This window comes from Mollisia scopiformis (assembly GCF_001500285.1).
Source record: "Mollisia scopiformis unplaced genomic scaffold LY89scaffold_35, whole genome shotgun sequence".
NCBI classification, from domain to species: Eukaryota; Fungi; Ascomycota; class Leotiomycetes; order Helotiales; family Mollisiaceae; genus Mollisia; species Mollisia scopiformis.
This window is the reverse complement of record NW_017263615.1, coordinates 29225-52481: the sequence shown is the minus strand read 5'-3', so window position 1 is coordinate 52481 and position 23257 is coordinate 29225. Positions and strand designations below refer to the sequence as shown.

General features: G+C 48.5%; 11 protein-coding genes across 11 annotated transcripts; 5 read left to right on the top strand and 6 right to left on the bottom strand.

Moving 5' to 3' along the window:
• Positions 1 to 13: 13 nt before the first annotated feature.
• On the bottom strand, positions 14 to 1025 carry LY89DRAFT_351330 (rRNA-processing protein FCF1). Its single transcript, XM_018206921.1, has 4 exons — positions 892 to 1025; positions 730 to 836; positions 566 to 680; positions 14 to 504 (listed from the first exon to the last, which is right to left on the bottom strand). The coding sequence occupies exons 1-4, from the start codon at positions 925 to 927 to the stop codon at positions 175 to 177; spliced, it is 588 nt and encodes a 195-aa protein (XP_018062041.1). The 5' UTR covers positions 928 to 1025; the 3' UTR covers positions 14 to 174.
• A 148-nt stretch (positions 1026 to 1173) lies between these two features.
• On the top strand, positions 1174 to 3019 carry LY89DRAFT_691436 (uncharacterized protein). Its single transcript, XM_018216321.1, has one exon. The coding sequence runs from the start codon at positions 1665 to 1667 to the stop codon at positions 2715 to 2717; it is 1053 nt and encodes a 350-aa protein (XP_018062040.1). The 5' UTR covers positions 1174 to 1664; the 3' UTR covers positions 2718 to 3019.
• A 566-nt stretch (positions 3020 to 3585) lies between these two features.
• Positions 3586 to 6062, top strand: LY89DRAFT_742454 (uncharacterized protein; the record flags this gene model as incomplete). Its single annotated transcript, XM_018220825.1, has 4 exons — positions 3586 to 4289; positions 4404 to 5399; positions 5453 to 5665; positions 5828 to 6062. 4 exons carry the CDS (start codon positions 3586 to 3588, stop codon positions 6060 to 6062), a joined length of 2148 nt encoding a protein of 715 aa, XP_018062039.1.
• Positions 6063 to 6612: 550 nt separating this feature from the next.
• LY89DRAFT_742453 (uncharacterized protein) lies at positions 6613 to 8302 on the top strand (the record flags this gene model as incomplete). Its single annotated transcript, XM_018220824.1, has 5 exons — positions 6613 to 6932; positions 6978 to 7620; positions 7674 to 7732; positions 7777 to 7827; positions 7882 to 8302. 5 exons carry the CDS (start codon positions 6613 to 6615, stop codon positions 8300 to 8302), a joined length of 1494 nt encoding a protein of 497 aa, XP_018062038.1.
• A 71-nt stretch (positions 8303 to 8373) lies between these two features.
• Positions 8374 to 10098, bottom strand: LY89DRAFT_601038 (aldehyde dehydrogenase; the record flags this gene model as incomplete). The annotated part of the gene is made up of 5 exons (XM_018210180.1): positions 8374 to 8663; positions 8745 to 9142; positions 9210 to 9425; positions 9473 to 9705; positions 9760 to 10098. 5 exons carry the CDS (start codon positions 10096 to 10098, stop codon positions 8374 to 8376), a joined length of 1476 nt encoding a protein of 491 aa, XP_018062037.1.
• A 1000-nt stretch (positions 10099 to 11098) lies between these two features.
• Positions 11099 to 13158, top strand: LY89DRAFT_691433 (uncharacterized protein). The gene is made up of 4 exons (XM_018216320.1): positions 11099 to 11894; positions 11944 to 12563; positions 12630 to 12739; positions 12797 to 13158. Exons 1-4 carry the CDS (start codon positions 11567 to 11569, stop codon positions 13104 to 13106), a joined length of 1368 nt encoding a protein of 455 aa, XP_018062036.1. The 5' UTR covers positions 11099 to 11566; the 3' UTR covers positions 13107 to 13158.
• A 95-nt stretch (positions 13159 to 13253) lies between these two features.
• Positions 13254 to 14116, bottom strand: LY89DRAFT_789382 (acyl-CoA N-acyltransferase; the record flags this gene model as incomplete). Its single annotated transcript, XM_018223248.1, has 2 exons — positions 13565 to 14116; positions 13254 to 13516 (listed from the first exon to the last, which is right to left on the bottom strand). The coding sequence occupies exons 1-2, from the start codon at positions 13965 to 13967 to the stop codon at positions 13254 to 13256; spliced, it is 666 nt and encodes a 221-aa protein (XP_018062035.1). The 5' UTR covers positions 13968 to 14116.
• A 576-nt stretch (positions 14117 to 14692) lies between these two features.
• LY89DRAFT_702169 (S-adenosyl-L-methionine dependent methyltransferase) lies at positions 14693 to 15460 on the top strand (the record flags this gene model as incomplete). Its single annotated transcript, XM_018217236.1, has 3 exons — positions 14693 to 14724; positions 14801 to 15056; positions 15101 to 15460. The coding sequence occupies 3 exons, from the start codon at positions 14693 to 14695 to the stop codon at positions 15458 to 15460; spliced, it is 648 nt and encodes a 215-aa protein (XP_018062034.1).
• A 198-nt stretch (positions 15461 to 15658) lies between these two features.
• LY89DRAFT_351259 (uncharacterized protein) lies at positions 15659 to 16939 on the bottom strand. Its single transcript, XM_018206920.1, has 3 exons — positions 16407 to 16939; positions 16018 to 16364; positions 15659 to 15973 (listed from the first exon to the last, which is right to left on the bottom strand). The coding sequence occupies exons 1-3, from the start codon at positions 16832 to 16834 to the stop codon at positions 15858 to 15860; spliced, it is 891 nt and encodes a 296-aa protein (XP_018062033.1). The 5' UTR covers positions 16835 to 16939; the 3' UTR covers positions 15659 to 15857.
• A 672-nt stretch (positions 16940 to 17611) lies between these two features.
• Positions 17612 to 18569, bottom strand: LY89DRAFT_677464 (uncharacterized protein; the record flags this gene model as incomplete). Its single annotated transcript, XM_018213681.1, has 3 exons — positions 17612 to 17898; positions 18017 to 18221; positions 18567 to 18569. The coding sequence occupies 3 exons, from the start codon at positions 18567 to 18569 to the stop codon at positions 17612 to 17614; spliced, it is 495 nt and encodes a 164-aa protein (XP_018062032.1).
• Positions 18570 to 19343: 774 nt separating this feature from the next.
• LY89DRAFT_351226 (DEAD-domain-containing protein) lies at positions 19344 to 22222 on the bottom strand. Its single transcript, XM_018206919.1, has 5 exons — positions 21803 to 22222; positions 20939 to 21738; positions 20252 to 20755; positions 20125 to 20200; positions 19344 to 20071 (listed from the first exon to the last, which is right to left on the bottom strand). The coding sequence occupies exons 1-5, from the start codon at positions 21988 to 21990 to the stop codon at positions 19582 to 19584; spliced, it is 2058 nt and encodes a 685-aa protein (XP_018062031.1). The 5' UTR covers positions 21991 to 22222; the 3' UTR covers positions 19344 to 19581.
• Between the last annotated feature and the right edge of the window lie 1035 nt (positions 22223 to 23257).

Sequence of the window (23257 nt, the reverse complement as noted above, 5' to 3'; positions counted from 1 at the left end):
GTGCCTGGAAATGTTACTCGACCTCAAGAGGATACTATTTTGATAGCACGGTGAGCTTTCGGTTAGAAGATCCTTCCTCACAAGATACAATAGCCCGTCCGCCCAAGACTCCAAGCAATGCCACGCTTTCGAAACGCCAAATGAAATGCATCTCTCTTCCCCTGCTTGCACCTCTCACTTCTCTGGCGCATCCGGTAATCTCTCGACCACATATTTTCCTCTTGCAACAGAAATGATAGGAACACCAGGTATCTTACGGATCCTGCGCTTCAAATCCTTGTCGTTCGTCGCTACAAGATAAATCTTGCTCTGTTGAACGCGGTCCACAATACAATCATCTGCGTATGTACCAGCGTGCGAACACTTCAAGCGCTCAAATCTTTCATCTCTTGCAATACGAAGGGCTATTCTGTAGCGGGGGCCGAGCTTCTCGAGTTCTGCCATTACACAGCTGGTGATTATTGGTATGCATTTGGCGTATAGCGTGTCCATCATTGTTTCAAGCTGCATAGAGGTTAGCATCGTAGAAAGAGCCATGAGCAAAGCAGATGGAGGAGATGCTTACCAACTCAAGCTTCCGTTGGACGGTGTGTGATAGGAAATTAGTGTCGACAAGGACATTGTAAGGTGGGACTAAGGCCGTGTTGTACTGGAAGAAGAGGGCGGAGGAGACTTGAGGGCTAGGAGCATGGTCAGTGGCAGCATTGGGGGTGTCTGCAGAGAACATACACTTCTCGAACAACTTGGTTCTCTTTTGCTTTCTTCTTGGCTTCGTCCTCGGCCTTGGAGATGTTCTTCTTCAATCTAGCATCGTTCTGGCCGATTAAACGTTTGACCTGGTGGGGTCAGTACGGAAAAGCTGGAGGTGGGGAAGCTGGAAATTGATCTTACTGCGCCAAATTTGCGGGTTTTCTTTGCAACTCCCATATTGAGGAATGTTGTGTCAGAGCTTGGTTTAGAGTCGCAGATCAAATGTATACGAATTATCGACGATACGCTGTCTTGTTGAAATGTCTGTTGCGCAGCACGATTCGAATCTCAAAAAATCGGAACCCAAAAACCATTCTGCCACCATCGACCGCCTGTTGCCCCCAACAACTAAAAATAGCGGACGGTGCTAAGATCTAAGCCAAACCGGGCAGTGGTGCGAGAAATGCAGGAACAGGGCAATCACGACCAACACGAGCGAGAGAAGTGCAAAACCATCGCTGCATCTCCTTTACGAGCTCTAGTAGGATTTGCACCCTTCGTCTTTTCTCTCTTCCTGCATACATTCGTTCACCTTCGACTTTCAATTCCTCTGAATACTTCGTGGTTACGACGAACATTCCATTTCGACAATTATCCATCCCCATCCCTGGCTTCAATTGAGACAGCAACCAGTACAGCCTGTACCACAACATCTCTATTCGCCGCACAACAACACTGCATGATTCGACCGCAGCACCCATAACCGGCTGAGCAGGATCAAGGAATTGTTGCCAACGAGATCTTACCTCACTCTCCCCAACTGAGTACTGTCTCTTGATATTACCTTCACTTCGATCGACGATTCACGAGAACCACCCAGCCTTGACCTGATTGCGACAACCAGCATACGGCTCCCCAGACTCTTTCTCGCGGCTGAAATCTTTCTTTTTACATCCCTCGTTCTCACAAACACCATGAGACTCCTCCAGCGATCTGCTGCCGTTGCAGTCACCTTTGCGATGGCTGCTTCAGCGGCATCGACTCTTCCCAATCTCTCCACGGCAAGCGCAGCTACAGGAACAGGATCCGCATCAAATACAGCCTCGGCCACAACAGGAGGAAGCACAAGTGGAGCGTCAACGAGTGGAAGCACATCAGCCAGTGCCGTTACAATTACAGGTTCCGGATCAACAGCATCATCCTCAGGGTCCATTCCCACCATCACAGGAACGAGTGCCACCAGCGACGCTGCGCTTACAGGCCTGCCAACATTGTCAGGCGCTGTGCAACCGGTCACGGTCACTGTGCCCAATCTCTCAAATGCTCCATTCATGCAGACAAGCAGTTTACCTGATGGAACTGTTTTCATCGTTGTCGGTGCGATCCTTGGATTCATGGCTATGAGTGTTCTTCTATGGCGTGGTCTAGTTGCTTGGACTTTGCACCGTTCCGTGACCCGTGCTGCATCTCAACAGAACATGGACGACAAGAATGCGTTGTTTCGAACTCCTGCTCCTCCAGCGCCTTTCTACAAGTACTCAGATCGAGACTCTACGATATCGTTATCTGGCTTAGGACACAAGAGCAAGAAGAGCAACCGCCCAGGGACTGGTGGAGCTGGCGCAAGCACTACCAATCTTTTCTTCTCGCCCACTGCAGGTGCTGCAGGCGCTGGTCTTGGTGCGGGGAATCGTGGAAGCAATTATCTTCCAGCAGGATACTATGCTGCCGGAGCTTCTGCACCTGGAAACGGACAGGGTCATATTCCCGTTGGAGGGCAAGGACACTCACAGGGCATCTCTATGTCGACATTGCGACCTGAATCTCAGGGTTATGGTCGTGCTAGAAGTTTGGGACACAGCCCACCAGATAGCCCAGGACTTTCGGCCGATAGGGGCCATATGGCCAGCTCAAGTACTCTGAACTTAAGCCAAGGCTATGGTGGTAATGAGAGAGCTCCGAGTGCTTATTTGGAAGATTTGATAGATGGCGACTCCACCATTCCCCCTGGGCATGGCCGCATCTGAACGCTCATCTGGCATCATCCGAAAATGGCATGGAAGAAGGAGTGCTTTTGCGTCAAGCATCAACATTGGGTTGGTTGGAAAAGGGTGTGTATTTTGACTGCACTTGTATACTGGTTCCTTTGTCTTTTCTGGCGAGACAGGCGTCTTTATGGTGGAGGATTTGTTGCATACAGGCCTGGATATTCCCGCCAGCCTGGGTTCCTGATAGAGGAATACAAGCCAACCACAGCGAACCGCGCTGGAGAGTGTGGATAGTGGTATAGTGTAAATAGTAATGATGTTGAGTTATAGTTCACTTGCACAGCTCTTGTCTTGTGTTTCTGGTATCTGCGTTGTCGTTGGTGCTCTATCAGTCGAGTGACTATCCATTCTCATATTTCATAGGACACCTTGCATTTTCACTCACTCTATTCGGTCCTTCTGCTTTTTATTCCAGTACTCATTCTTCATTTTTATCTATGAGAGTCACTTGCACCTCTTACCGTCAATTACTCGTCGAAAGAGTCTGGTCATACCGGGTAAAAAAAGCTGGTGCGGAAGAAGCTGTGTTGCAGGGGTTTACCCACAGCGTGGCCCAACTCAATCTGCAAGACATCTGCCGTCAATCTTCTTAGTGGTATTATATATTAAGAGAGTAGTCCAAGTGCAGTCTCGTGAAGCATATGGAAATCTGCCATCTACCCTTGTATTTTGCTACTCAGGCGCACTGTTGTGCAACGCTCGTAATTAATTTGAATGATGGCGCAGTGCACCCCTTTTAGACTATTGTCTTATCGGGCGTTGGCTCCTCGAACCTTTTCTAGGCTGCAAGTTCCCATTCTTTACACACGTATAATGTTCTTCCTAACCTAAGTACACACGAACGAGAATGAGAGGAAACGAACCAAGTGAAATGAAACAACTGGATATCCAAAACGGTGGAAGTTCAACATCGGCATACTCGCGTTTGGCCTTTGAGACTTCCAGAGACTCAGTGGCATTTAACTCTGTCGAAGTCTCCACTTCCCACAACGATTCAAATCACCACAGTTTAAACACATGCCACCTTTTCGAATCTTCCGACTCCTCCTCTGGCTCCTCTGGCTCCTCTGTCTCATCAGCTAGAAAAGAAACATACTACAGCCTTTCGAAAACCTTTCCAGAAGCTTTGCCCAGCAGTGATAGCCTTGATCGCGCAGTGCGGAAGTATGGTTTCTTGCCGTGGAGACAGCTAGTATCAAAATTGTCTTCGAAAATAATCAAAGAATCGGTGCCAGCATGGTTCTTCGGCATTCTCGGAGGCTTTGTAGTTGCTCTACTGGTCCTTTGCGCAAATGTTTCCGTTCTAGTGTGGGTTCGAACCCGATTCAAGGTTGTCCACGGCACTGCTGCTGTATTTACTGGATCTTGTTCTAGGGCATCCACTATCACAACCTGGGTCGAATTGGCTATCAATGTTCTGTCCACTGTTCTGCTGGCAGCCAACTGTAACTGCTCTCAGCTACTTGTCTCGCTCACAAGAAGCGAAATTGAAAAGGCTCATCTTCATGGACGTTGGGTTCATGTTGGCGTGGCGAGTCTGAGAAACTTTGGGTCAATCAGCCTATGGAGAAAATCTTTGTGGCTTTTACTACTGTCTAGTTCGATTCCGCTGCATTTGTTGTATTTCGTACGCTTCAAATATTTGAAAGTCTAACAATTCCTCAGCTATAATTCCGTCGTTTTCTCCTCTTCGTACACCGCGGACTTTATCACCGCTCTTGTTACAGAATCTTTTGAACGTGGAGCTTGGTGGAACGAGACTTATGCCCTTGCATCCTTTGCGGCCAATTCGAGTCAATATGGAGATGTTCCTAAAGACGGCAACAGCGCACAGATCCCAGTGACTACCTTGAAATCATTGCAAAGCAGCATACACAATTTTACGAAGCTAGAGAATGATGAATGCGAGGATACTTTTGGAAGTCGGAGCTTGAATCTACCTTATCTGAACGTTCTTCTCGTCACTAACTACACTACCAACAACTCCTTTGTCGATGGATCGATTCATTATCCGGAGCGAGGTATGAATGACATACCATGGTTCAATGCTACAGGCAAACCTCTTCCGCCATCATACGCAGCGTGGACCTCAGTCAACATGTTTGATGTTCCTGTGCCACCACATGACCCGAATCCTTACACGTACTCTCACGGGGAGTATTGGAATTTGCCAGTTTCTAAGTGCAATACTACAACCTGCTTCGCCGAACCAGCATGGATTCAATACTGCTTAGCCCAACCAGTAGCAGATCTTCAGACGAGGTGCACTATTAGCGTCAGTACGAATCTTCTCGTGGCGGTCATTGTTTGCAATTGCATCAAAGCAATTTGCTTAGCGATATTTCTTGCTCCAGACTTTCATCCTCTTGCTACTGTTGGCGATGCTATCGAGTCTTTTATGAACCGCCCCGATCCACTCACTTTGAATTGTGGTCCAGTGTCAATGTTTCAGCTATTGCAAATCTCATCCAACGACGCTGGCATGTTTGGAACTATTGGTGGGCGTGATTCTTTTACAAGTTTCAAGGATTTCTTCAGGAAGCAGAAATACTTGAGCTTAGACATAGAAGCTATCTCCAGCACAGCTCGCGTGTGGGGACACAACCCAAGAACGTGGTCAAGTTCATTGAGCTCACCGTTCCCTCATTATGCACTACTTTTGTAAGTCTCGCCTCAACACGAAGAAGCGGGTATTAGAACTAAGACCTTTGCAGCTGCGGTGCGGTATATGTGATGATACTTTCTATTTCGGTGAAGAACTGGGGAGGTGGCCTATTCTGGTCTCGCAGTAAGACATTATCAGGCTATCACAGCGCCTTCGCGACCTCATTCCTCCAGCCTTTGACAACCAACGCCCTCCTGATCAACGCCCCACAGCTTGCAGTATCTATAGCCTACATGCTGTATACCACTATGCTTACCACCATGTTCGTATCTAACCAGTCCAGCAAGTTCTCAGCCCGAAGTCGAGTGCTCCGAGTCTCGTGTCCTAAAGGCAGTCAAAGGGCGACTTATTGGCTCCAATTACCATATAAATACATGATCCCAATCATGACCATAGCCGCAGGCATTCATTAGTTCCTCTCCAGAGGCGTATACCTGACCAACGTCCAGGTCTACAACATAGCAGGCCAAGAAGTTCCCAGTCGACATCGTCTTTCATACGATACTAGCGGGCTGCCGTTGTTGTTCGCATTCCTTCTGGGAACATGTTTCGTGGCCCTCTTTGCTGTCTTCATGAGACGAAAATTCGGAACCGGTATGCCGATTATTGGGACTTGTAGTCTGGCAATTACGAAGTTAGTGCAGCTTGTCACCCTGTAGCTGGTGACGAGGGCGCCGCGACTAGACCGTTGATGTATGGGGCTGTTCATGTTGGCGAGGTTCAAAGCGAGCAAGCTCGTCATGTTTGCTTCAGCAGTAATAATGTAGGACCATTGGAAGACGGGGAGGCATATTACTGACATTGGTTGATTGAATTGCGGGCACTGGAGCGATCACGTAAAGCCAGACAGGCTACCAGTAACGGAAGTAGTCTCATATGGAAAGCAAGAAGCAAAATTCAAGGAACTGGTGGAACTCCAAGCCAGTGTCGGCTCAGTTCCCATTTTCAGAATGCGTGCAACCCTTTGCAGGCCAGCCGGATGTCAACAGTGGTCCGTTCCAAACGATTTTTGCTCCTTCAGCCACAGTTATGGGGTATGCGGGGAAGCTGCGCACCAGACCCCCACATGCCTGGGAAATAAGTTCTCTCCCGGGTTTACGGATCCCTCGCTCACGCTGTTCCCGCACTATTACCATCTCGCAATCTTTCCCATATCAAAGTATGAGCCTAAACACTGAAGTACTCTAGCATCAAACATAAACCGTCAATATGAGTGACCGTGTTCGAACCTCCGATTATAAACAAGCCAGAAAGGAAAGCGCAGCAAAAGACAATGATACGCAACGAGAAAGAAAGCGGGCGCTTGATCGCAAGGCACAACGGGCTTCGAGGGAGAAGACAAGATCATACATTGCACATCTGGAGAGGACAGTACAGATACTGAGCGAAAGGAATGGGACAGCGGCAGCGAATGAGTTACTGGAAGAAATCTCGAAGCTCCATGTCGAGGTTGATCGGTTGAAGAAGATTATAGAGGGCATCAGGTGTTTGTTGGGTGTTGACTTACACGAGGCTCCCGTGACTAAGAGGTGTCTATTCCTTTTCTATGTAAAGCTGTAGACTAACCCTCTCAGACCTTCTTCTCAGTCTTCGGTTCGTGATAGTACCAGCTCAAACAGACCCATTCCGGACGAGTCCGGACTCTGTGAAGTCCGTTCTCCTTCCGCAGACCCTTCTCATCTCCAGAAAGTTGAGACTCAAGATGGTTCTGCTTGGACTACCAACATCATCGATGAAGAGCTCGCAGTGAACGAACATATTGAAGGTGTCAACGAGGATATTAGCCAACGAGGCTCTACTGAAACATATCACATTACCCAGAGACCGGCACGAAACCTCGATTGGATGGACTTCGACGAGACAGACCCAAACATCTCTGCCCGCTCCCAGAACATTCTCCATCATGGCTCGCTCCCCAGCATCATGAGATCCCTGACTCCGACGCTGCCGGAATACGAGCCGTGCGAGGTCTGGAAGAAAGCCAATGCCATTTATGCACGCATCTTCAATTTTGACAGACAAAAGATCGCAGAAGCTGACCAGATAGACGGAGGCTCGCTCGTTCGTGTCGTCAAAGATGGCTGGAACTCATTGTCTGTCGTGGAACGAAGCAATCCCGTCATTGAGATCTTAAGGGAGGTTGATCAATATTTGTTCTGGGATTTAGACCCTGTCACCAAAGTTGCGAATCTTTACAAGAGCATGCTCATACTCAAGGTCCGTCTCGGAAAGCAAGAAGTGAGGTTCGATTGATGCTGATAGTGATTCAGTATTATTTCAATGCCGGCAGCCATAATCTAGAGAAAATGCCAGAATGGCAAAGACCAGTGTAAGCCTATCGAGTTAACATCAAGCATATTCTAACTCTTCCAGACAATCTCAAAAGTCCAAACGGCATCCACTTGCTATTGACTTCTTCCCTTGGTAAGTTAAGCCGAACAGATATCTCATGCTCAAACTTAACTCTGACTCTCACAGGCCTGCATTACGAGACCGACTAGTCCGTCAGCACAATTACTATTTTGGCACCACGGATTTTTCGGTCAACTATCGACATCACTTTAAGTTCAGTTGGCCCTTCAACTTCGACGACATTTACGCATATGATCACAAGAATAGGTCATATCAGCTGAGCCCTCTGTTTGAACGCTACCACCAAGACGTGAGATGCTGGAGCTTGCAAAAGGCGTTCTTCGACAAGTTTCCCGAGTTTATTGGCGAGATATCTGCTTTCGAGGATGAGGTCTCAAAACTTCCTGCTTCGAGTATTCCTGGTTATAGGCTGTCTCCGGCACGAGATCGTGCTGCGACATTCCAAGAAGCTCCGAATGCTAGGAATGCGAATCACGAGTTCGCGGACGACATAATGCAGCTTTTCGATGAATGTCCGCCAACATAATCACCAGGATCAATCTTAGCGAGGACTGGCTTGAGGAACAACTATTTTGTGTATGTAACTAAACAATGCGATCAAGCCTTCTTCTTCAAAAACAAAGATTGTGAGTTGCAGAAGTGTTTCAATCCGCTGGATCCCCACTCGCTTCCAATTCCACTCTGCTTGTGTCCTCCAAATGGCACAAGTGGAGATACCTCGATGTGAGCGTTGACCCAGACACTTCCAGCTTCCAACTGCTTAGCGATCCGAGCCGCTTCGTCCAAGTCGGATGACCAGACAGATGCACCAAGTCCCATTTGTGTGTCGTTGGCGCGGGCAACCACATCGTCTTCGTCGGACCATGTCATGATGGGGACGATGGGTCCTAGGATCTCACGTCAGCACTTTGCTCCTCACTGTTGTATAAAACTGCTACAACTTCGAAATATTTTGAGATAATACATACCAAAAGGCTCCTCTTGTACAATTTTGGAGTCCTCTTTCGGATTGTCAATAATGGTGGGATTGATGAAGTATCCGCCAGTCTCAGACACCTTGCCTCCGACCGCCATCTTCATACCGTTTTTCTCCACATCATCAAAGAATCCCTTGACCTTTTCATATTGCATCGAGTTCTGGACAGGTCCAAGGAAGACACCATCTTCGGTTCCATTTCCAACCTTGAAAGTCTTGGTGTGTTCAACCATGGCGTCTCGGAACTCGTTGTAGATGTCTTTGTGGATATAGATGCGCTTGACACAAAGGCAGATCTGTCCTGAGTTCAGGAATGCCAGAGTTGCGATCTTGGGGGCGACGGTGGCGATGTTGACCGACTTGCAGATAATGGCGGGGTCATTTCCTCCTCTGTTTGAATCCTGTCAGCTGTCCCTTCTTGTGCTCTACGTTTCGCGAATGGGAGATGAGCACTTACAGTTCAAGAGTCACTCGCTTCAATGTCTTGCTCGCGCTTTCCATCACTTTCTTTCCTGTCACGGTCGAGCCAGTAAAGCTGATCTTGTCAATACCGGGGTGGGATGTGATCCATGGACCAAGATTGTCGTCTCCGCTCAGAACCTGAACCACGCCGGGTGGAAAGAATTGTTGTGCGAGTTCACCAATCTTGAGGTCACAGTATGGTGTGAAGGGCCTGTTCTCGTTAGTTCTGCAGTCACCTTCAAGAGGGGTGATCCGTACGAAGGCTTCACAATAATCACGTTGCCTGTGAGGACTGCCGGGGTAATTTTTCCACATGCAAGTTGAACGGGGAAGTTCCATGGGACAATGGCCCCCACGACACCAAGTGGCGTATAACGAGTAATGACCTTGCGATCTTCGTTGTCTTCGACCACTTCTTCTGGTATGTCTAAGTTTCCAATTCCTTTGATCCACGCCGGCCCACTCTGTACTTCTTGACGAGCGAACATGAGCTGGGAATTTTGTCAGCTTTGTGATATCTCGTCGGCAATCAAGTGAGACTTTACAGGCTTTCCTTGTTCCATGGTCAGCAATTGGGCAAACTCTTCCTGGAGACTGCCCAATGCATCTGCAAACTTCACTAGTGCCTCCCTCCTCTCCTGTACACTCGTCTTCGCCCATTTCTTGAAGGCCGCTCTTCCTGCTTCAACAGCAGCATCGAGATCTTTCTTTGTTGCAACGGGAACTGGAGGATTGGCCTTCTTGGTTGCGGGATTGATGCCGTGGCGAGTGGCACCGTCGGATGCGGGGACGAGCTTCCCGTTGATGGTATTGGAGAAAGTGGTGAAGTCGAGCTTCGCCGTACCATTCGAGTGTCCATTTTCGTTTGTTGCTGATGGTGCCATTTTGATTGATTGATTGAATGATTAAACTGGTTGATGGGTTGTTGTTCGAGGGACCTTGGAAATGTGTCCAAGGGAGGAATCTCCAGAGTTCAAAAGAAAGTGATCAAAAGGGGGAAGGAACGTCGGAGATGGCAGGTCGAACTAATACACGTCGGCGATAAAGAGAGGGGTTCAATTCACTAAGTGTGGGACAGCGACAGCTACTCAAAGTATACCTAGGCAGGGACAATATGTGATGGCGGCCGATATATGGTTGCGGTACGAGTACCAATAACCGCAAATGGCCAAGCACGAAGCACCAAGGACACCCCGCAGCAGCCAAGTCCCAGGGCAGGGCTACGCAGCACAACGGATACTAGTAACGGCCTTCGTTTCTCTCGTTCAGCTCGTTCAATGGATGCTCTGCAATCCGGACAAGCAAGACCTGACTCGGTCGTAATGACATAACCTTATCCGGAACCGTGCAAAGGGAGGGACAAGACTTCCAAATGGACCCCGCGATTGGATCTTCATGATTAGTTCTGCAAGTGCAGGTGTCAAGCCGCATGACAGCATAGGTACATAAGCATACATATGGACTGTGCCGGGAGGATCGTCGTGTTGCAGCCGGTTGGTGTGTATCGGATCTGTTGTAAGATTACCACAGTCAAGGGTCATTATCTATATTGAACATCGCGTCTCGCATCCGACCACCTACCACAACCTCTGACGCCTGTTTTCCCTTCCCATTTTGAATACGATATCTTTTCCGGCACTCGATCATACCCTCGCTTGTTTGCAAGTTATTTATTATTATGCTCTTGGTTTAGAATTATTGGTGTTGGGTGTTGACTTGTTGTTGCTTTGCCGCGGCTCCTTATCAAGACAGCCACGGCCACGGCCAGGATGTCGACAACCGAGGGGCAAGTGCAAGTGCGGGGGTTTTCCCTTCCCCGGATTCTGGGACACACTCCGCTCCGTACGTAAGGTTACCCACTCGTCACCCTCGCCATTCCTCACCATTGAGTAGTACGCCACCAGTGGATGATAACGATGTGGATATACCACCAAACCACACAAGTACGGTAGTTTGCAACTCTGTCGTTGTAAATTTTGGGCCATGGAGATAATTCCGCGATCTCTGTGCCATAACGCCACAGATCTCAACTGGGATCAATCAGATGGTTGTGGAAAGTAACCCGACCTGAGCAGAGACAATTACAGTCCTCCAAGATTTTGTTGGTGGGTCTTCGGACTTATGAGGCTGGTTGTCTTCGAATCGAAACACGGAGACTAAATTTATTTGCAGTAATTATGGTCTTGCTCCTCAAGTCCGTCTCCCCACACAGTCTTCCTTCGCTAAATACCCCGCACCCGTCGTCGATTTTCTGCACCTTCAGGCCTCTTCAAGTCACATTTTCCCTCTATTTGTTCCTGACATATTCTCCCTCTGTCAGAATCTAGATCTGCAGATCACTGATCAGGTACCATGTCCGCCGCTGTAGCTCGGGGTGACGAGTCACATCTGTCCCGCAATGCCAGACCCAAACCCAAACCCAAAAGAGACTCAAGCAGCAGCCAAACGGCCAAGAAACGCGAGCTTGATAGAATAGCCCAGAAGAAGAGCAGGGAACGAGTGAGAAACCGGATGCTGGAGCTCCAAGAAAAACTGGAGAGGTTGCAGAGTGATGACAAACAGAAGCAGATTACAGATCTGCTGAAGGTGGTGGATGATCTGAAGAAGGAAAATGAGAGACTGCGGGATACGGTGGAAAAGATTAGAGGATTGGTCAACAGTACCAATGATATGTCTTCTTGTATGTCACCTTCTGTTTCAGATCCTGATACCAAGCTGATGCTGTGAAGTGAGCTCGGGCAGCCGCCCCAAGAAACGGGACTCCGCACCTAAGAGCACCATAGGCACAAATGAACTTCAAGTCAGGTCAGACATATGTAACGATAGTAGGTCTTCGATGTGCTGGGATATGAATTCAAGCAGCGAGTCACCAGAAGCAATCGAAATCGAAGATCATGCTGAACCGGCTCCTTTGCATTCGGATTCTCAAATAAACTCGACTTTTGATGTCTTCGACAACCCGCAGACCAATGCCAATTCCTACCTCTTCCTTTCCTCGTTGAACGGCCTCACGTCATTCGAAAGCTCATTGGCATGTGGAACACCAGGCCAACCTATTTTGCTCCCCATCAAGTCAACCGTCGTTCCAGATATCGAAAAGTGGCACACCTCGAATAACGCCTTCGTATTCGGCATCGACAGCGGAAAAAGTAGTCCCCTTCAGACCAAAAGCATCAATTCTTCTTCTGCTTATCAAAGGATCCTCTGGGGTTGCGAAAAGTCTCAACAGACGGATACGGAGCACCCATTCTGGTTGGCACTTCGGGAAATCGACCAAAGAGTATTTGGCGATTGGAAATCAAAAGCGCAGAAGATTGCAATGATGTTTGTAGCTCATAGAATGTTACTGGTAAGAGTTTTCCTTTTTTGAGAACCCCGAGATGACTAGTTCAGAAGCAGAGCTGACGAGTAAAAGTATCAAAGCAACCCATGCAAGGAAACGTTTGATAGAATACCAACGTTCATGAGACCAAGACCAAGTCAGGAGAGGACTCAGCATCCAGCTGTGGTTGACTTCCTCGTGTGGTATGTTTCCCAATTTTGTGTAGTCCACCTACATCTCCTAAGTACATGTCATCACAGGCCCGGCCTTCGTGACAGACTCGTATTCAGTCACAAACACTACACATCGACGGGAGACTTTTCTGCAGCATTTTGTGAGAACCTGCATTTTCATTGGCCCTTCTCGGATGACGATATCTTAATATTCGACGAAGAGATCCAAGACTATAAATTCAGTCCACTTTTTGAGAAGTATGCGTTTGATCTCAAAAACTGGACGATGGATGATGACTTCTTCGAGAAATTTGGAGAGATGAGGTATGACATTCCTGCTACCAAGTGTGAGAATGGACTGGAGAAGCTGTTTGATTATATGCCTATGACTGCATGAAGTTGGGCGCGCTGGGGGTTTTGGGGAGTGGGCATCAGAGTAGACTTAGAGGTTTGGGCTCCACTTCTTCCAAAGTGTACATTGCTTATCCGAAAAATTGCTACAGGATGTATCTTACCCCGCCGTCATATACATCTAATATATCAATCATCTCTTCTTCGGTTGTCTGATCATAGCCCAGGTCCTGTATATACCAAAGCCCCTATACTTCTCACCGTACGCGCCCAAATCCACGTCAAACTTCTCAACATTCTCATAGCCCCACTTCAAATACAGATGGTGAGCTCCTGGAAAAGCATTGAGATAAATCGCCAAGCCATCCTTATCCGCAATCTGATGACAATGATCCATGAGCCTCGTCCCCAACCCTTTCTTGTGGTGCTTGGGATCCACAGCCAAGGAGGAAACCACTTCACGGTGTCAACGACGGGGAGGCAAACATTCAACGGAGAACATACTATAATGCTTCTTCCCCACCATATTCCAATCCAACTTGCCCAACCCCTCTACCACCATCTGCGCAAACCCCCAATCAAACCCCGGTGGCGGTTCAAACGTCCCCGGACTTGTGAACTTTCTATCAGCCACCTCCTCTCCTGTTTCAAGCGTCATGCAAACCAATCCCAGAATTGCCCCCGAGGTCGCGTCAACCGCTTTGAAGATCTTCGATTGCGGCTCGGCGAACTTCCCGGCTAGACGATCGGCCATGTACTGCAGCATAATGTCGGTTCGAGGCCAGTCGAGGAAGAAGAAAGACATTACAGCTTCGGATATGTGTGACCAGGTCAAAGTTTCAGCCAACGCTGGTATGTCGGCTTCCTCGGCTGGGAGGATGGCAAAAGATGTGGCGAGGATATCCATGGTTGATTGAATCTGGAAGTAGATAGAGAAATCTTGATTCAGATGGACCTCAAGCTTGGATTTGAGAGAATATATCGAGAAGTTCGGCCGCTCTGAGTCGGGTGTAGTTGTCCCGGTTCGACTGCACTCGATTACTGAACCAAAGAATCCCAGCCAATGAACTACTTTTGGTCGTATTCGAATTGCTTTGTGTTCTCTTATCTACTTTGGGGACGCCATGATCATGAGATGACTTCAGACAGTACTTCTATCAAGTCTTTTTATCAAGTCTGAAAAGCTCTCGTCCAATCATAGCCACGTCGTACAAACTGACCAATGAGAAATGCCAAGTATCCGTTCACGCTGTCGAGGGCACTCGCGTATCTTGCGAACTTATGGGTCTTTCCCGTACTATTTGAGCCGTTTACAGATCTTGCTGCCTCTTATTGATTTGCATATATGTTTTGAAACTATTAGCACAAAGTGCTGAGTCACTGTGCGGCCTCTCCACGCCGCAGTTATTAAACGGTAGCACTATTCCTAGCATCCAAAAGCGCAAGTGCTTCCGTTTTAGGGGCCTGAAATTGATATCAGAACCCTGCATAAGCACACCCGGCAAGTAAATCATTAAGGGGAGATCCACCTACTTGCACTAGATACCAAAATTGTTCGGTGCTTTTTCTCCCGCATGCATACAGTCAGCAATAAGTGCCCCCAAAAGTTTAGTTGAGCCTCTTGTATACAAGATGATGTGTCGCCTCTGTTGTATTCCTGATCTGTGAGCACGAAAATCCTTTAGTACATTGCATACCAGAGCTCGCAAGCAATGGGTCAAGACTCCACCGCCGGCGCAGCAGTTTAATCCAAACTGTCCTCTTCATCTATGACTTTTGGGTCATCGGTATCTCCAACTTGTACGCATGGCGCTGTCCCACTGGCACCGTTCTCGTCCCATTTTTCAACAAAAATCTCAGCAAGAAGCACCTCGACATTGGCGTCGGGACGGGATATTTTCTTGCTCATGACGATCTGAAAGAGGACAACCAAGTCACACTCGTGGATCTGAATAAGAACAGTCTGGAAGCAGCAAATGGCAGGATCGGAAAGAAGGTGAAAACAATGCTTCACGATGCCTTCAACCATTGCCATTCGAGGGGAAGTATGACTCGATTTCGCTGTGCTATCTGTTGCACTGCATGCTAGGACCGTCGGAGGAAAAGGTGCCTCTGTTTGCGAATGTGAAAAGGAACTTGAGTAAACGCGGAGTGTTGCTCGGGAGCACAATCTTGGGACAAGGTGTCAGTCACAACTGGTTCGGACAACGTCTGATCAACGCCTATAATAAGAAGGGCTTGTTTGGCAATGTGATGGACAGCAGAAGGGTATTTGAAGATAGTTTGAGGGAGAACTTCGGGGATGTTGAATGCAGAGTTGAGGGTGCTGTACTCCTGTTCGAAGCGAGAAGGCCGAGGAGGGACAGCAGTGGTGGGAGGACGACGTTCCAGACGTCTTGATTGTAGAGTCGAATATGTTGCATAGGAAATGGAAGAACTAGCACCTGTGTGGGAAAGCCAATTGTACTGATAAGTAGGATGTCCCCGTGGAGAAAATTAAGCTCATGGCTGGAGTAATTGTTCAAACACAAAGCTCCATAACTCAAGAGCTCAAAAGTTTTGCCCTGTTATTGTCCGTCCGCACTTGATTGATGGGGGTAAGCTGGATGCTGGTTCTCTTCCAAGACCCAAATCTGGTTCTCTTGTCGAAGGTTTCTCCCAGTTGCAAGACGGCAATGACAGAGAGGCTACCGAGAGCGTAGGCTTTCATATGCTTCATCGAACACCGTTATCATTTTGCCCAAAACGCTTCTTCTACTTGAAAGTTTTTGCTTCACATGACGACATTGAGATTATCTCATCCCCTCACGGATCCCAATCTCTGAGAAGCATTCTTGAGATCTTTACTGTCCATCAGAGGGCAAAGCCATCGTCGCTCGCCACCGGCGGTCTTGATCGCATGTTGTGTTGCACCTATAAAGTCAGCCATTTCTTCACCAGCATCCGTATTGACTCACCAAAATCGTGTGGTTTAGAGTTCATGTAGACATTCTCCCAGTTTCCGGCGGGGACACTGTAGATTTCATGACCAATGGTGATCTGATCTGTCTTTCCCAGAGCAGACATTTCGTTCCACCAATCCCAACCTTCGCGATGTACTTTTCCGTGAGCCCATTTCTGTACATGCTCCACAGACTTGAAGTACATGACGGAGAGGACCACTGGTTGCTTGAGGACATCATTGCTGTTGTAGTCGGAGAAGCCCAGGAAGCCATACTCTTCAGCATGAGCTTCAAGATCTCGGTACATCGCTCGAGCAAGAAGACTCAAAGTACGAAATGTCGGGAAGAACAGGCCGAGAGGACTAAAAATCAGCTTGAGTGTGAAAACAGGACAAATCACTTACTGATTGCTCTTGTTGGTCAAGAGAACAATGCACATGCCATCGCCACCAACAGGTTCACCTGGTTGTCGAATCATGCTTCCATCTTTCGGAGGAAACAACGCAGTTTGGCGACCTGGAATAACATTCTCCATTCGAGGATTTTCGACAATACTGTATATCTTCAATACGGTTCGTGTGAGCTTGAACGCTACCAAACCAAATGTCGGCATGAGAACATAGGCGAGTGGTAATGGGGTAGAAAGAATGATGAATGCTTGTAGAAGAGAACCCATCAGAAGCCAATCAGCAATAGTGAAGTTCGCTCGGATTCGGGTATGCCCTTGGGTGGTAAGGAGAGGATGTGTTTGCCAGAATCCATCTCTGAAGCCTTTGATGGCCTGGGACATAGGCTTCGTTGCCTTGGGTTCATATGATGGTTTAAGCTCCATTTCCGAAGGTAGGGAATGTTGAAGATGGCAGGATCGTTTGGTTTAGGACAGGTATCAGAAGAGATTTCGAAAGGAAGGCGGCTTGGAATGCAGGACGAACTTTCTTATGGAGTTCGGCGTGCACTTGCTCGGCGGCTTCATCATACCACTTCCGGTCAACCCACATAGACGAAATATGATTCAGAATGAGGTGCTAGGTGCTATTTCGACATGCTGATGGAACGGAACGGGTTCAGACTTTCGTTGACTGCCATCAAAGAATACAAACGCTACCTGACGACCAGGCATCAAGACAGTAAACAATTATTTCATGCTGCGACAAAAGGACGTGATCAGGCTTTTCGTGATCTCAATCATGACGTTTCTTTCGGAGGAGATTTGAAGCTCTGAAACACACCGAACCTGAATGATCCAACAGCGCCGCTCGGCACACCACTTGGATTTTAGGAATGAAAACCATGACGAAACTTAGATGGAAGTGTAAATATCTCCAGCAATACTGATCGCGATTGTTTGAGGCGTGCGAAGGATATCAAAAGGTTGTCGATTGGAGTAGAAGTTGAACGAGAAGATGTGAGAAGATGTGGGGAAGAAGAAAGTTTCAAGGCTGCCGGCACGGAGAAACCGCGGAGGCCTGATAAAAAGACCAATACGACGTTGAATGCGGAGTACAAGAAAAAGAAATCCCCGAGCAACACCGCACCAAGAAATGCATGTATTCGTCACAATCAATTCAAGCCTAAATTGAGGAAAATAGAATATTCGAGTTGTAATCAACTAAGATCTTTCTAAATCAGGCCACATCCAGAAAGCTTCCTTATACCACTTCACAGCTTCCTCACTCTGCATGTTATCTTCCAACCTCTCCGCGATCCCCAACATCTTCCTCCCCTTCTCTTCCTCACTCAGTCCCCCGTAAAGTTCTTCGAAATCAAAATCAACGACTCTTTTATGAATAAGATCAGTCCTCGAAAGATATTTCTCTCCGGCCATCAATTCCTTTCCATCGTGCCCATTAACACTGGCGAAATGTTTCCCGTCAAAGTGGGGCGAGAATCTGCCTCCTAATGCGAGTGTCAGCTTAGAACTTTCCATTCGTCTGTTGGAAGCTCTTCAGAATCGCGAGTACAGTGGATGCAGTTCGATGCAGTAATGAAAGAGAATGCAGGAGAAAGGGCATACCAGGTAGATGTCGACACAATCTGAACCTCTCGTTCAATTCCTCAACCAACCACTCGCTACCCTCCTCGTCAATGACCTTCTCCTTCTTGAACACCGTTCTTATCCTTTCCCCACAACAAGTCGCACAATGCTCGATCATCGAAACTTTCTCGATCTCGGACTGTAGTTGGCGTGACGTTCGAGGGAATGAGATTGGTATGCTGAACTATGATAGTAGAGCATTCATAGGGGCTCAGGAGGTTGGTGATGATGCGGATGAGTTTATCTTCGCTTGAAGCCCCAGGCGAATGGTCTTTCGAGGGGAAAGTTAGTACGGAATGGGTGATGTTCATCTGGAGAGACTGCACGACTTTCATCGACTGGATATTTGTTGGAACGAGAGATAAGCTGGATGTTGGGAATAAGTGAAGACACTACACTACATCTTCTCCAACACGATGAACAGATTGAGAGTACCACGTAGTGTTTTTAATTGGGGGAGACGAAACAAAAGATCTCTCCATGCACCTCTTCGCCGAAGCTCAGCCTTAAGTGCTGCGTTGTAACTCACCATAAATCAGATCACACCAGCTAGCATTGCAACGAATCACTTTCCAGCATGCATACCGCAATTCATACATATCACAAAGAGAGCGATCAAGATATTTGCGTAGACAGACTTATTGCATTGAATTCATCTGAGAATCATCCCATATTTCCATCACTAAGCGCGCAGTCGCTTGTAGTTTCCATGTCAGCTAGATGTGCCTCAGTCCAGCCTCAGCTGGATGGACAGGAGCACTTCCGTATTGCCATCAGCTATCATGCAAGCATCTTTCTTCCTCTTCCCAATGTGAAGAAATCTGCCTGCCCTGTGTGCAGAAACGCGCCAATATTCATGAATTCGGAAAAGAAAATCAGAGCCATATCCTCCTCGAACCTCTCTTCAAATTCATGAAAAGGAGAAAGATCCACAGAAAGACCATATGTCCGTCCACTTTTGTCTACTCGCAAAACCATGGTGCAAAATGGGGAAAAAAGGCAAAGAAAAACAAATTGCGCAGGATCTTCTATGTGGGGAGCAGCAAAAGCCTGCCGACCCTCGAATGATTATTGTTGTGCGGGACCGAAAGATTTCGAGGAACATGACCGTCATAATGCGTTCTGTATAACCCAAGGTCGCACTCCCACGCTAAACCCAGGTAAAAGAAAGCATCATGACCGGTACGCCGAAGTTGGCGTCTCATGCATCTGCCTGATCGCCGTTGATCATCTATTGGGGTATCTGAGACGAGGGCGCGACAGCCAGACCAAAAGACAACGCTATCTATTCTTATGCCGTTCGATGGTCGAAAATCCCGAGTTAAGACAGCCCCATTTACAAGGGACAGAGGCCAGCTTGGTCGAGATAATGCCGCCACCAGAAAATCGAAAGGTTGCAACTCGAAAACGCGAGAACAAAGTACTGAGAATGAGAAGAAGCAAAGCATGTACCCGGCAAGGATACCCGTCAGACGCCTTTGTCCCGTCTAAGATGTACCGAAGTTGTGTCGAAAAGGAACAAAGATGCGTCGCGTAAGGAAAAATTACCACCAGGATTGGCCGCTGCCGCCTCCGGATGGGTTGCCATAGCTTCCACCGCCAAAGCCACCACCGTAAGAGGGAGCACCGCCATAGGCAGCAGGAGGGGGAGGTCCACCGAAGCCACCGCCATAAGAAGGAGCTGGGGCACCGCCAAATCCACCACCGCCGTATCCTGGTCCACCTCCAGCGCCACCACCAAACTTGCGGAAATCACGGTTGGCTCCACCTCCACGGCCTCGGCCACCTGAGCGTCCACCACCGCGTCCACCACCCCCAAATCCAGAGCCCTCACGAGCAATGTTCTCGAGGAAGGCTGGGACTTCTTGGTTGGCCTCCTTCAGAAGATCGATGAGATCACGAACGACACCACGGTTGCCACGGTTGAAGAAGGCGGTGGAGATACCAGTGTTACCAGCACGACCTGTACGACCGATTCGGTGGACGTAGTCATCGATATCTGTGGGTAAGTCATAGTTAACGACATGGGTGACACTGCAGAATGTTAGCACTTGTTTTTATGTGGAATCAGGCGAGGGGAGACAAACTTGGGAATATCAAGACCACGAGCAGCGACAGCAGTAGCGACGAGGATTGGGCATCGGCCGTTGCGGAACATCTCGACTTTGTAAGGTTAGCAAAAGTTCTAGAGCGGAAGATTGGGATTGTACGTACGAGCACGCTCACGCTCACGTTGAGTGCGATCACCGTGAATGGACGTAGCAGGGAAGTTTTGGTTGATGAGGAAGTCGGACAGCGAGTCGGCCATACGCTTAGTCTCAACGAAGATCAGGGTAAGACCAGCACCGTGAGTGTGGAGAATATCCAACAGAACAGATCGCTTGTCCATATCCTCAACGTATTCAACCTTTTGGGTGATGTTCTCAGAGGTGGAACCAACACGACCAACAGACAAGAAGACGTAATCCTTCAAGAAATCTCTAGCAAGCATCTGAATATCTCTGGGGAAGGTGGCGGAGAACATGAGGGTTTGACGGTTCTGAACACCTGGCATATCCTCGCCCTCAACAATACGACGAATTTGAGGCTCGAAACCCATGTCCAACATACGATCAGCCTCATCGAGAACCAAGTACTTGATGTTGCAGAGAGAGATACGGCCACGCTCAATAAGATCGACAAGACGACCTGGGGTGGCCACGAGAAGATCACAACCTCCTATAAAGAATGATTAGTCAATGAACTGAAGCTGTTTGAAACGTGATAATGGTGCTGTGAGATCTGGTGAAGATGAATCACAGTCCATGATAGAAGGAAATTTTGTGGCACTTGCTACTTCACGGAAGGAAAGTGTGTTGTGTTGGGTTAGTTGACGGGGAAGGGACGAACGGGACTACATACGCTCGATTTGACGGAGTTGAGATCCAATGTCAGCACCACCGTAGACAACACATGGTCGGACCCATGATCGGTAGGCGAACTTGCGGGACTCATCGTAAATCTGGGATACAAGCTCACGAGTAGGAGCGAGGATCAAGGAGGTTGGGTATGCCTTGCGTTGGCGACCGAAGTTTCCTGCAGCACCGGCTGGTGGGGCCGAAGGACCGTTAATGAAGGCCTGGGAAAGGATAGGGAACAAGAATCCACCAGTCTTTCCGGAACCGGTTTGGGCACAAGCCATCAAGTCACGACCACCCATAACGATCGGGATGGAGTACTTCTGGACTGGAGTAGGGACCTTGTAGTGAGCAAGCTCGATGTTCTTGATGAGGTGATCATCGAGGGGAGGGTTGGTGAACTTCAGGACTGGCTCGGGGACGTCGTGTCCAGAGGCTTCGACTGGGATATCGTCGTACTTCTCGAAGTTGATACCAGTTTGTTGCTTGGTTGGGTCATCGGCAACGCCAAAGAGCTCACGCTCAAGACGAGGGTTGGGTGGTCCTGCAATATGCTTGCCATCGCGCCATTGTCCATCTCCACCACCACGAGCTGGTGCAGAGCCGCCGCCACTGCCACCACCGGCTGCAGGGTTACCATAAGCATTGCGATTGAATGCAGCAGGTTCCTTGTAGTTGTCCCATCCTCCAGCGCCTCGACCCGCAGGAGGAGCACCAGCAGGTCCGTTGCCACGTGGGGTGAAGTCAGGAGCGCTGGCCCAGTTTCCACCAGGACGAGGAGCGTCACCTGCGAAGCCGTTTCTGCTTGGGGAAGTACGTTAGCAGGCCATCAATGAAGTGAGATAGGCATATCCTTTGAGAAACTTACGCAGCAGGGCCCCAAGCACTGCCGTTGATTCCGCCATTCATAGGAGGTCCGCCGTTAGCAGGTGGAGGCCCAGCAGGAGCTGGTCCGCCAACCTTTCCGCGCATGTGAGGAGGGATGTAGGAACGCTGTTCAGCGCCGCCGGGTCCGCCGTTGAGGTTCAGGCCATTCATGTTGAGTTGGTCTGCCATGTTGGGTGGTGGGTAGATTGCCTGTGAGGCTGAAGGGATGAGGTGACAAATGTTGTTTGCGGTGTGATTATGAAAGAGGTGAAGTGACGCGTGTCGAAGATGGAATTCTTAAACCCTCTTGAAAGACCGTGGGATCTGAAAGAGAGCGTAAAGAAAAGTGTACGAAGATCTATGTGCCGAAACGCGATCGAAACGATTCCTGAGAGAAGAAGGCCTTTGCTTCCTCGCGCAATAAAATCAAAGGGCGCAACTGGTCGTGTACCGCGTGTGTAATGTAGAAGAGGTCCTCGGAAAGATCTAACGACTTTCTAAGGAAATACGGGAGAGGGGAGTGTGTGTATTTTTTGTTTGTATGAGAGGAGTAGAAAAGAAGAGGAAGAGATTTCGGAAGAAGGCAGGCAAATTTTTAGTTGTAGCAAAATCCCTTTGGGACTCGCTTCCTATCTTTGCGCTAACCTTATCGAATTAGGCAAGGAGCATTATGTCAGCGGCCTGCGGTCTGGCTGGTGCTGGTAGCTTCACCGCCTTCTCGCCCCCTGGATACGAGGGGAAGGAGATCAAAGGAGGAGGTCTGATATATAGAAGATTATAATTCTAATTATATTGCGCTTCGAGATTTGAGCTCGGAAGGTTTGATTGTGCTCGATTTCTCTCAAGTTCTTGCGCGTGCGTTGTTATCCTATCTTTACTTGGATCCTCTCTTTGCTTCCTCTCTCCCAATTCCCTTCCTGGAAAAAGAACATCAAACATGGCATTGCTAACTTCAGGATATCCTGGCTATCCCACCCGTACACCGAACGTCCTGCCACAAGAAAAGACTGCCATACACGCAATACACAATCCTCTGGAGCAATCTGAGCATCAATGACTCAGGACGTTGAGTGGGAGGCTTCTTCAAGGGCAAAGGGGTGGCAAACCCGCTGCGCAAACATCAAGCGCTGAAAGTTGAACTTCGGACAGAAGTGGTGAACGCTTATTGGTTCACGAGCCTAAATTGCTGCATTCGTTCACCGCCTTGGCCAGCCGAAAGGGTCAGGCAAAGGGGTCACGCCCAGGTCACGCGTTCGTCGGGTATCTATCCTCATACATAAGGATTCCACAAGTCAAGGCAGCCTTGCTATATCATATCACTGACTCAGTATTGTCTTCGGTGGCAATGGCGAAGAAGTGATGGGCGATTCGATGAACTAGACATGCAGCTGTCCTCCAGATACATACTCAGATGCGTGGAAGTCCATACCTAGCCAAAAGGATCGTTGGGTGTATC

What these genes read in the sequence shown, in the direction of transcription:
- LY89DRAFT_691433 (XM_018216320.1), top strand. Translation starts at nt 11,567, where the DNA reads ATGTCCGCCGCTGTAGCTCGGGGTGACGAGTCACATCTGTCCCGCAAT. An exon ending in TACCAATGATATGTCTTCTT is followed by an intron (nt 11,895 to 11,943) that starts GTATGTCACCTT and finishes GATGCTGTGAAG; the next exon opens with TGAGCTCGGGCAGCCGCCCC. An exon ending in GTGGTTGACTTCCTCGTGTG is followed by an intron (nt 12,740 to 12,796) that starts GTATGTTTCCCA and finishes ATGTCATCACAG; the next exon opens with GCCCGGCCTTCGTGACAGAC.
- LY89DRAFT_351226 (XM_018206919.1), bottom strand. Translation starts at nt 21,990, where the DNA reads ATGGCAGACCAACTCAACATGAATGGCCTGAACCTCAACGGCGGACCC. An exon ending in TCAACTCCGTCAAATCGAGC is followed by an intron (nt 20,756 to 20,938) that starts GTATGTAGTCCC and finishes CATTCTTTATAG; the next exon opens with GAGGTTGTGATCTTCTCGTG. An exon ending in CGTGGTCTTGATATTCCCAA is followed by an intron (nt 20,072 to 20,124) that starts GTTTGTCTCCCC and finishes AACATTCTGCAG; the next exon opens with TGTCACCCATGTCGTTAACT.
- LY89DRAFT_691436 (XM_018216321.1), top strand. Translation starts at nt 1,665, where the DNA reads ATGAGACTCCTCCAGCGATCTGCTGCCGTTGCAGTCACCTTTGCGATG.
- LY89DRAFT_351330 (XM_018206921.1), bottom strand. Translation starts at nt 927, where the DNA reads ATGGGAGTTGCAAAGAAAACCCGCAAATTTGGCGCA. An exon ending in AAACCCGCAAATTTGGCGCA is followed by an intron (nt 837 to 891) that starts GTAAGATCAATT and finishes TGACCCCACCAG; the next exon opens with GTCAAACGTTTAATCGGCCA. An exon ending in TCCAACGGAAGCTTGAGTTG is followed by an intron (nt 505 to 565) that starts GTAAGCATCTCC and finishes ACCTCTATGCAG; the next exon opens with CTTGAAACAATGATGGACAC.
- LY89DRAFT_351259 (XM_018206920.1), bottom strand. Translation starts at nt 16,834, where the DNA reads ATGGAGCTTAAACCATCATATGAACCCAAGGCAACGAAGCCTATGTCC. An exon ending in TTGACCAACAAGAGCAATCA is followed by an intron (nt 16,365 to 16,406) that starts GTAAGTGATTTG and finishes GCTGATTTTTAG; the next exon opens with TCCTCTCGGCCTGTTCTTCC. An exon ending in CTCTAAACCACACGATTTTG is followed by an intron (nt 15,974 to 16,017) that starts GTGAGTCAATAC and finishes CTGACTTTATAG; the next exon opens with GTGCAACACAACATGCGATC.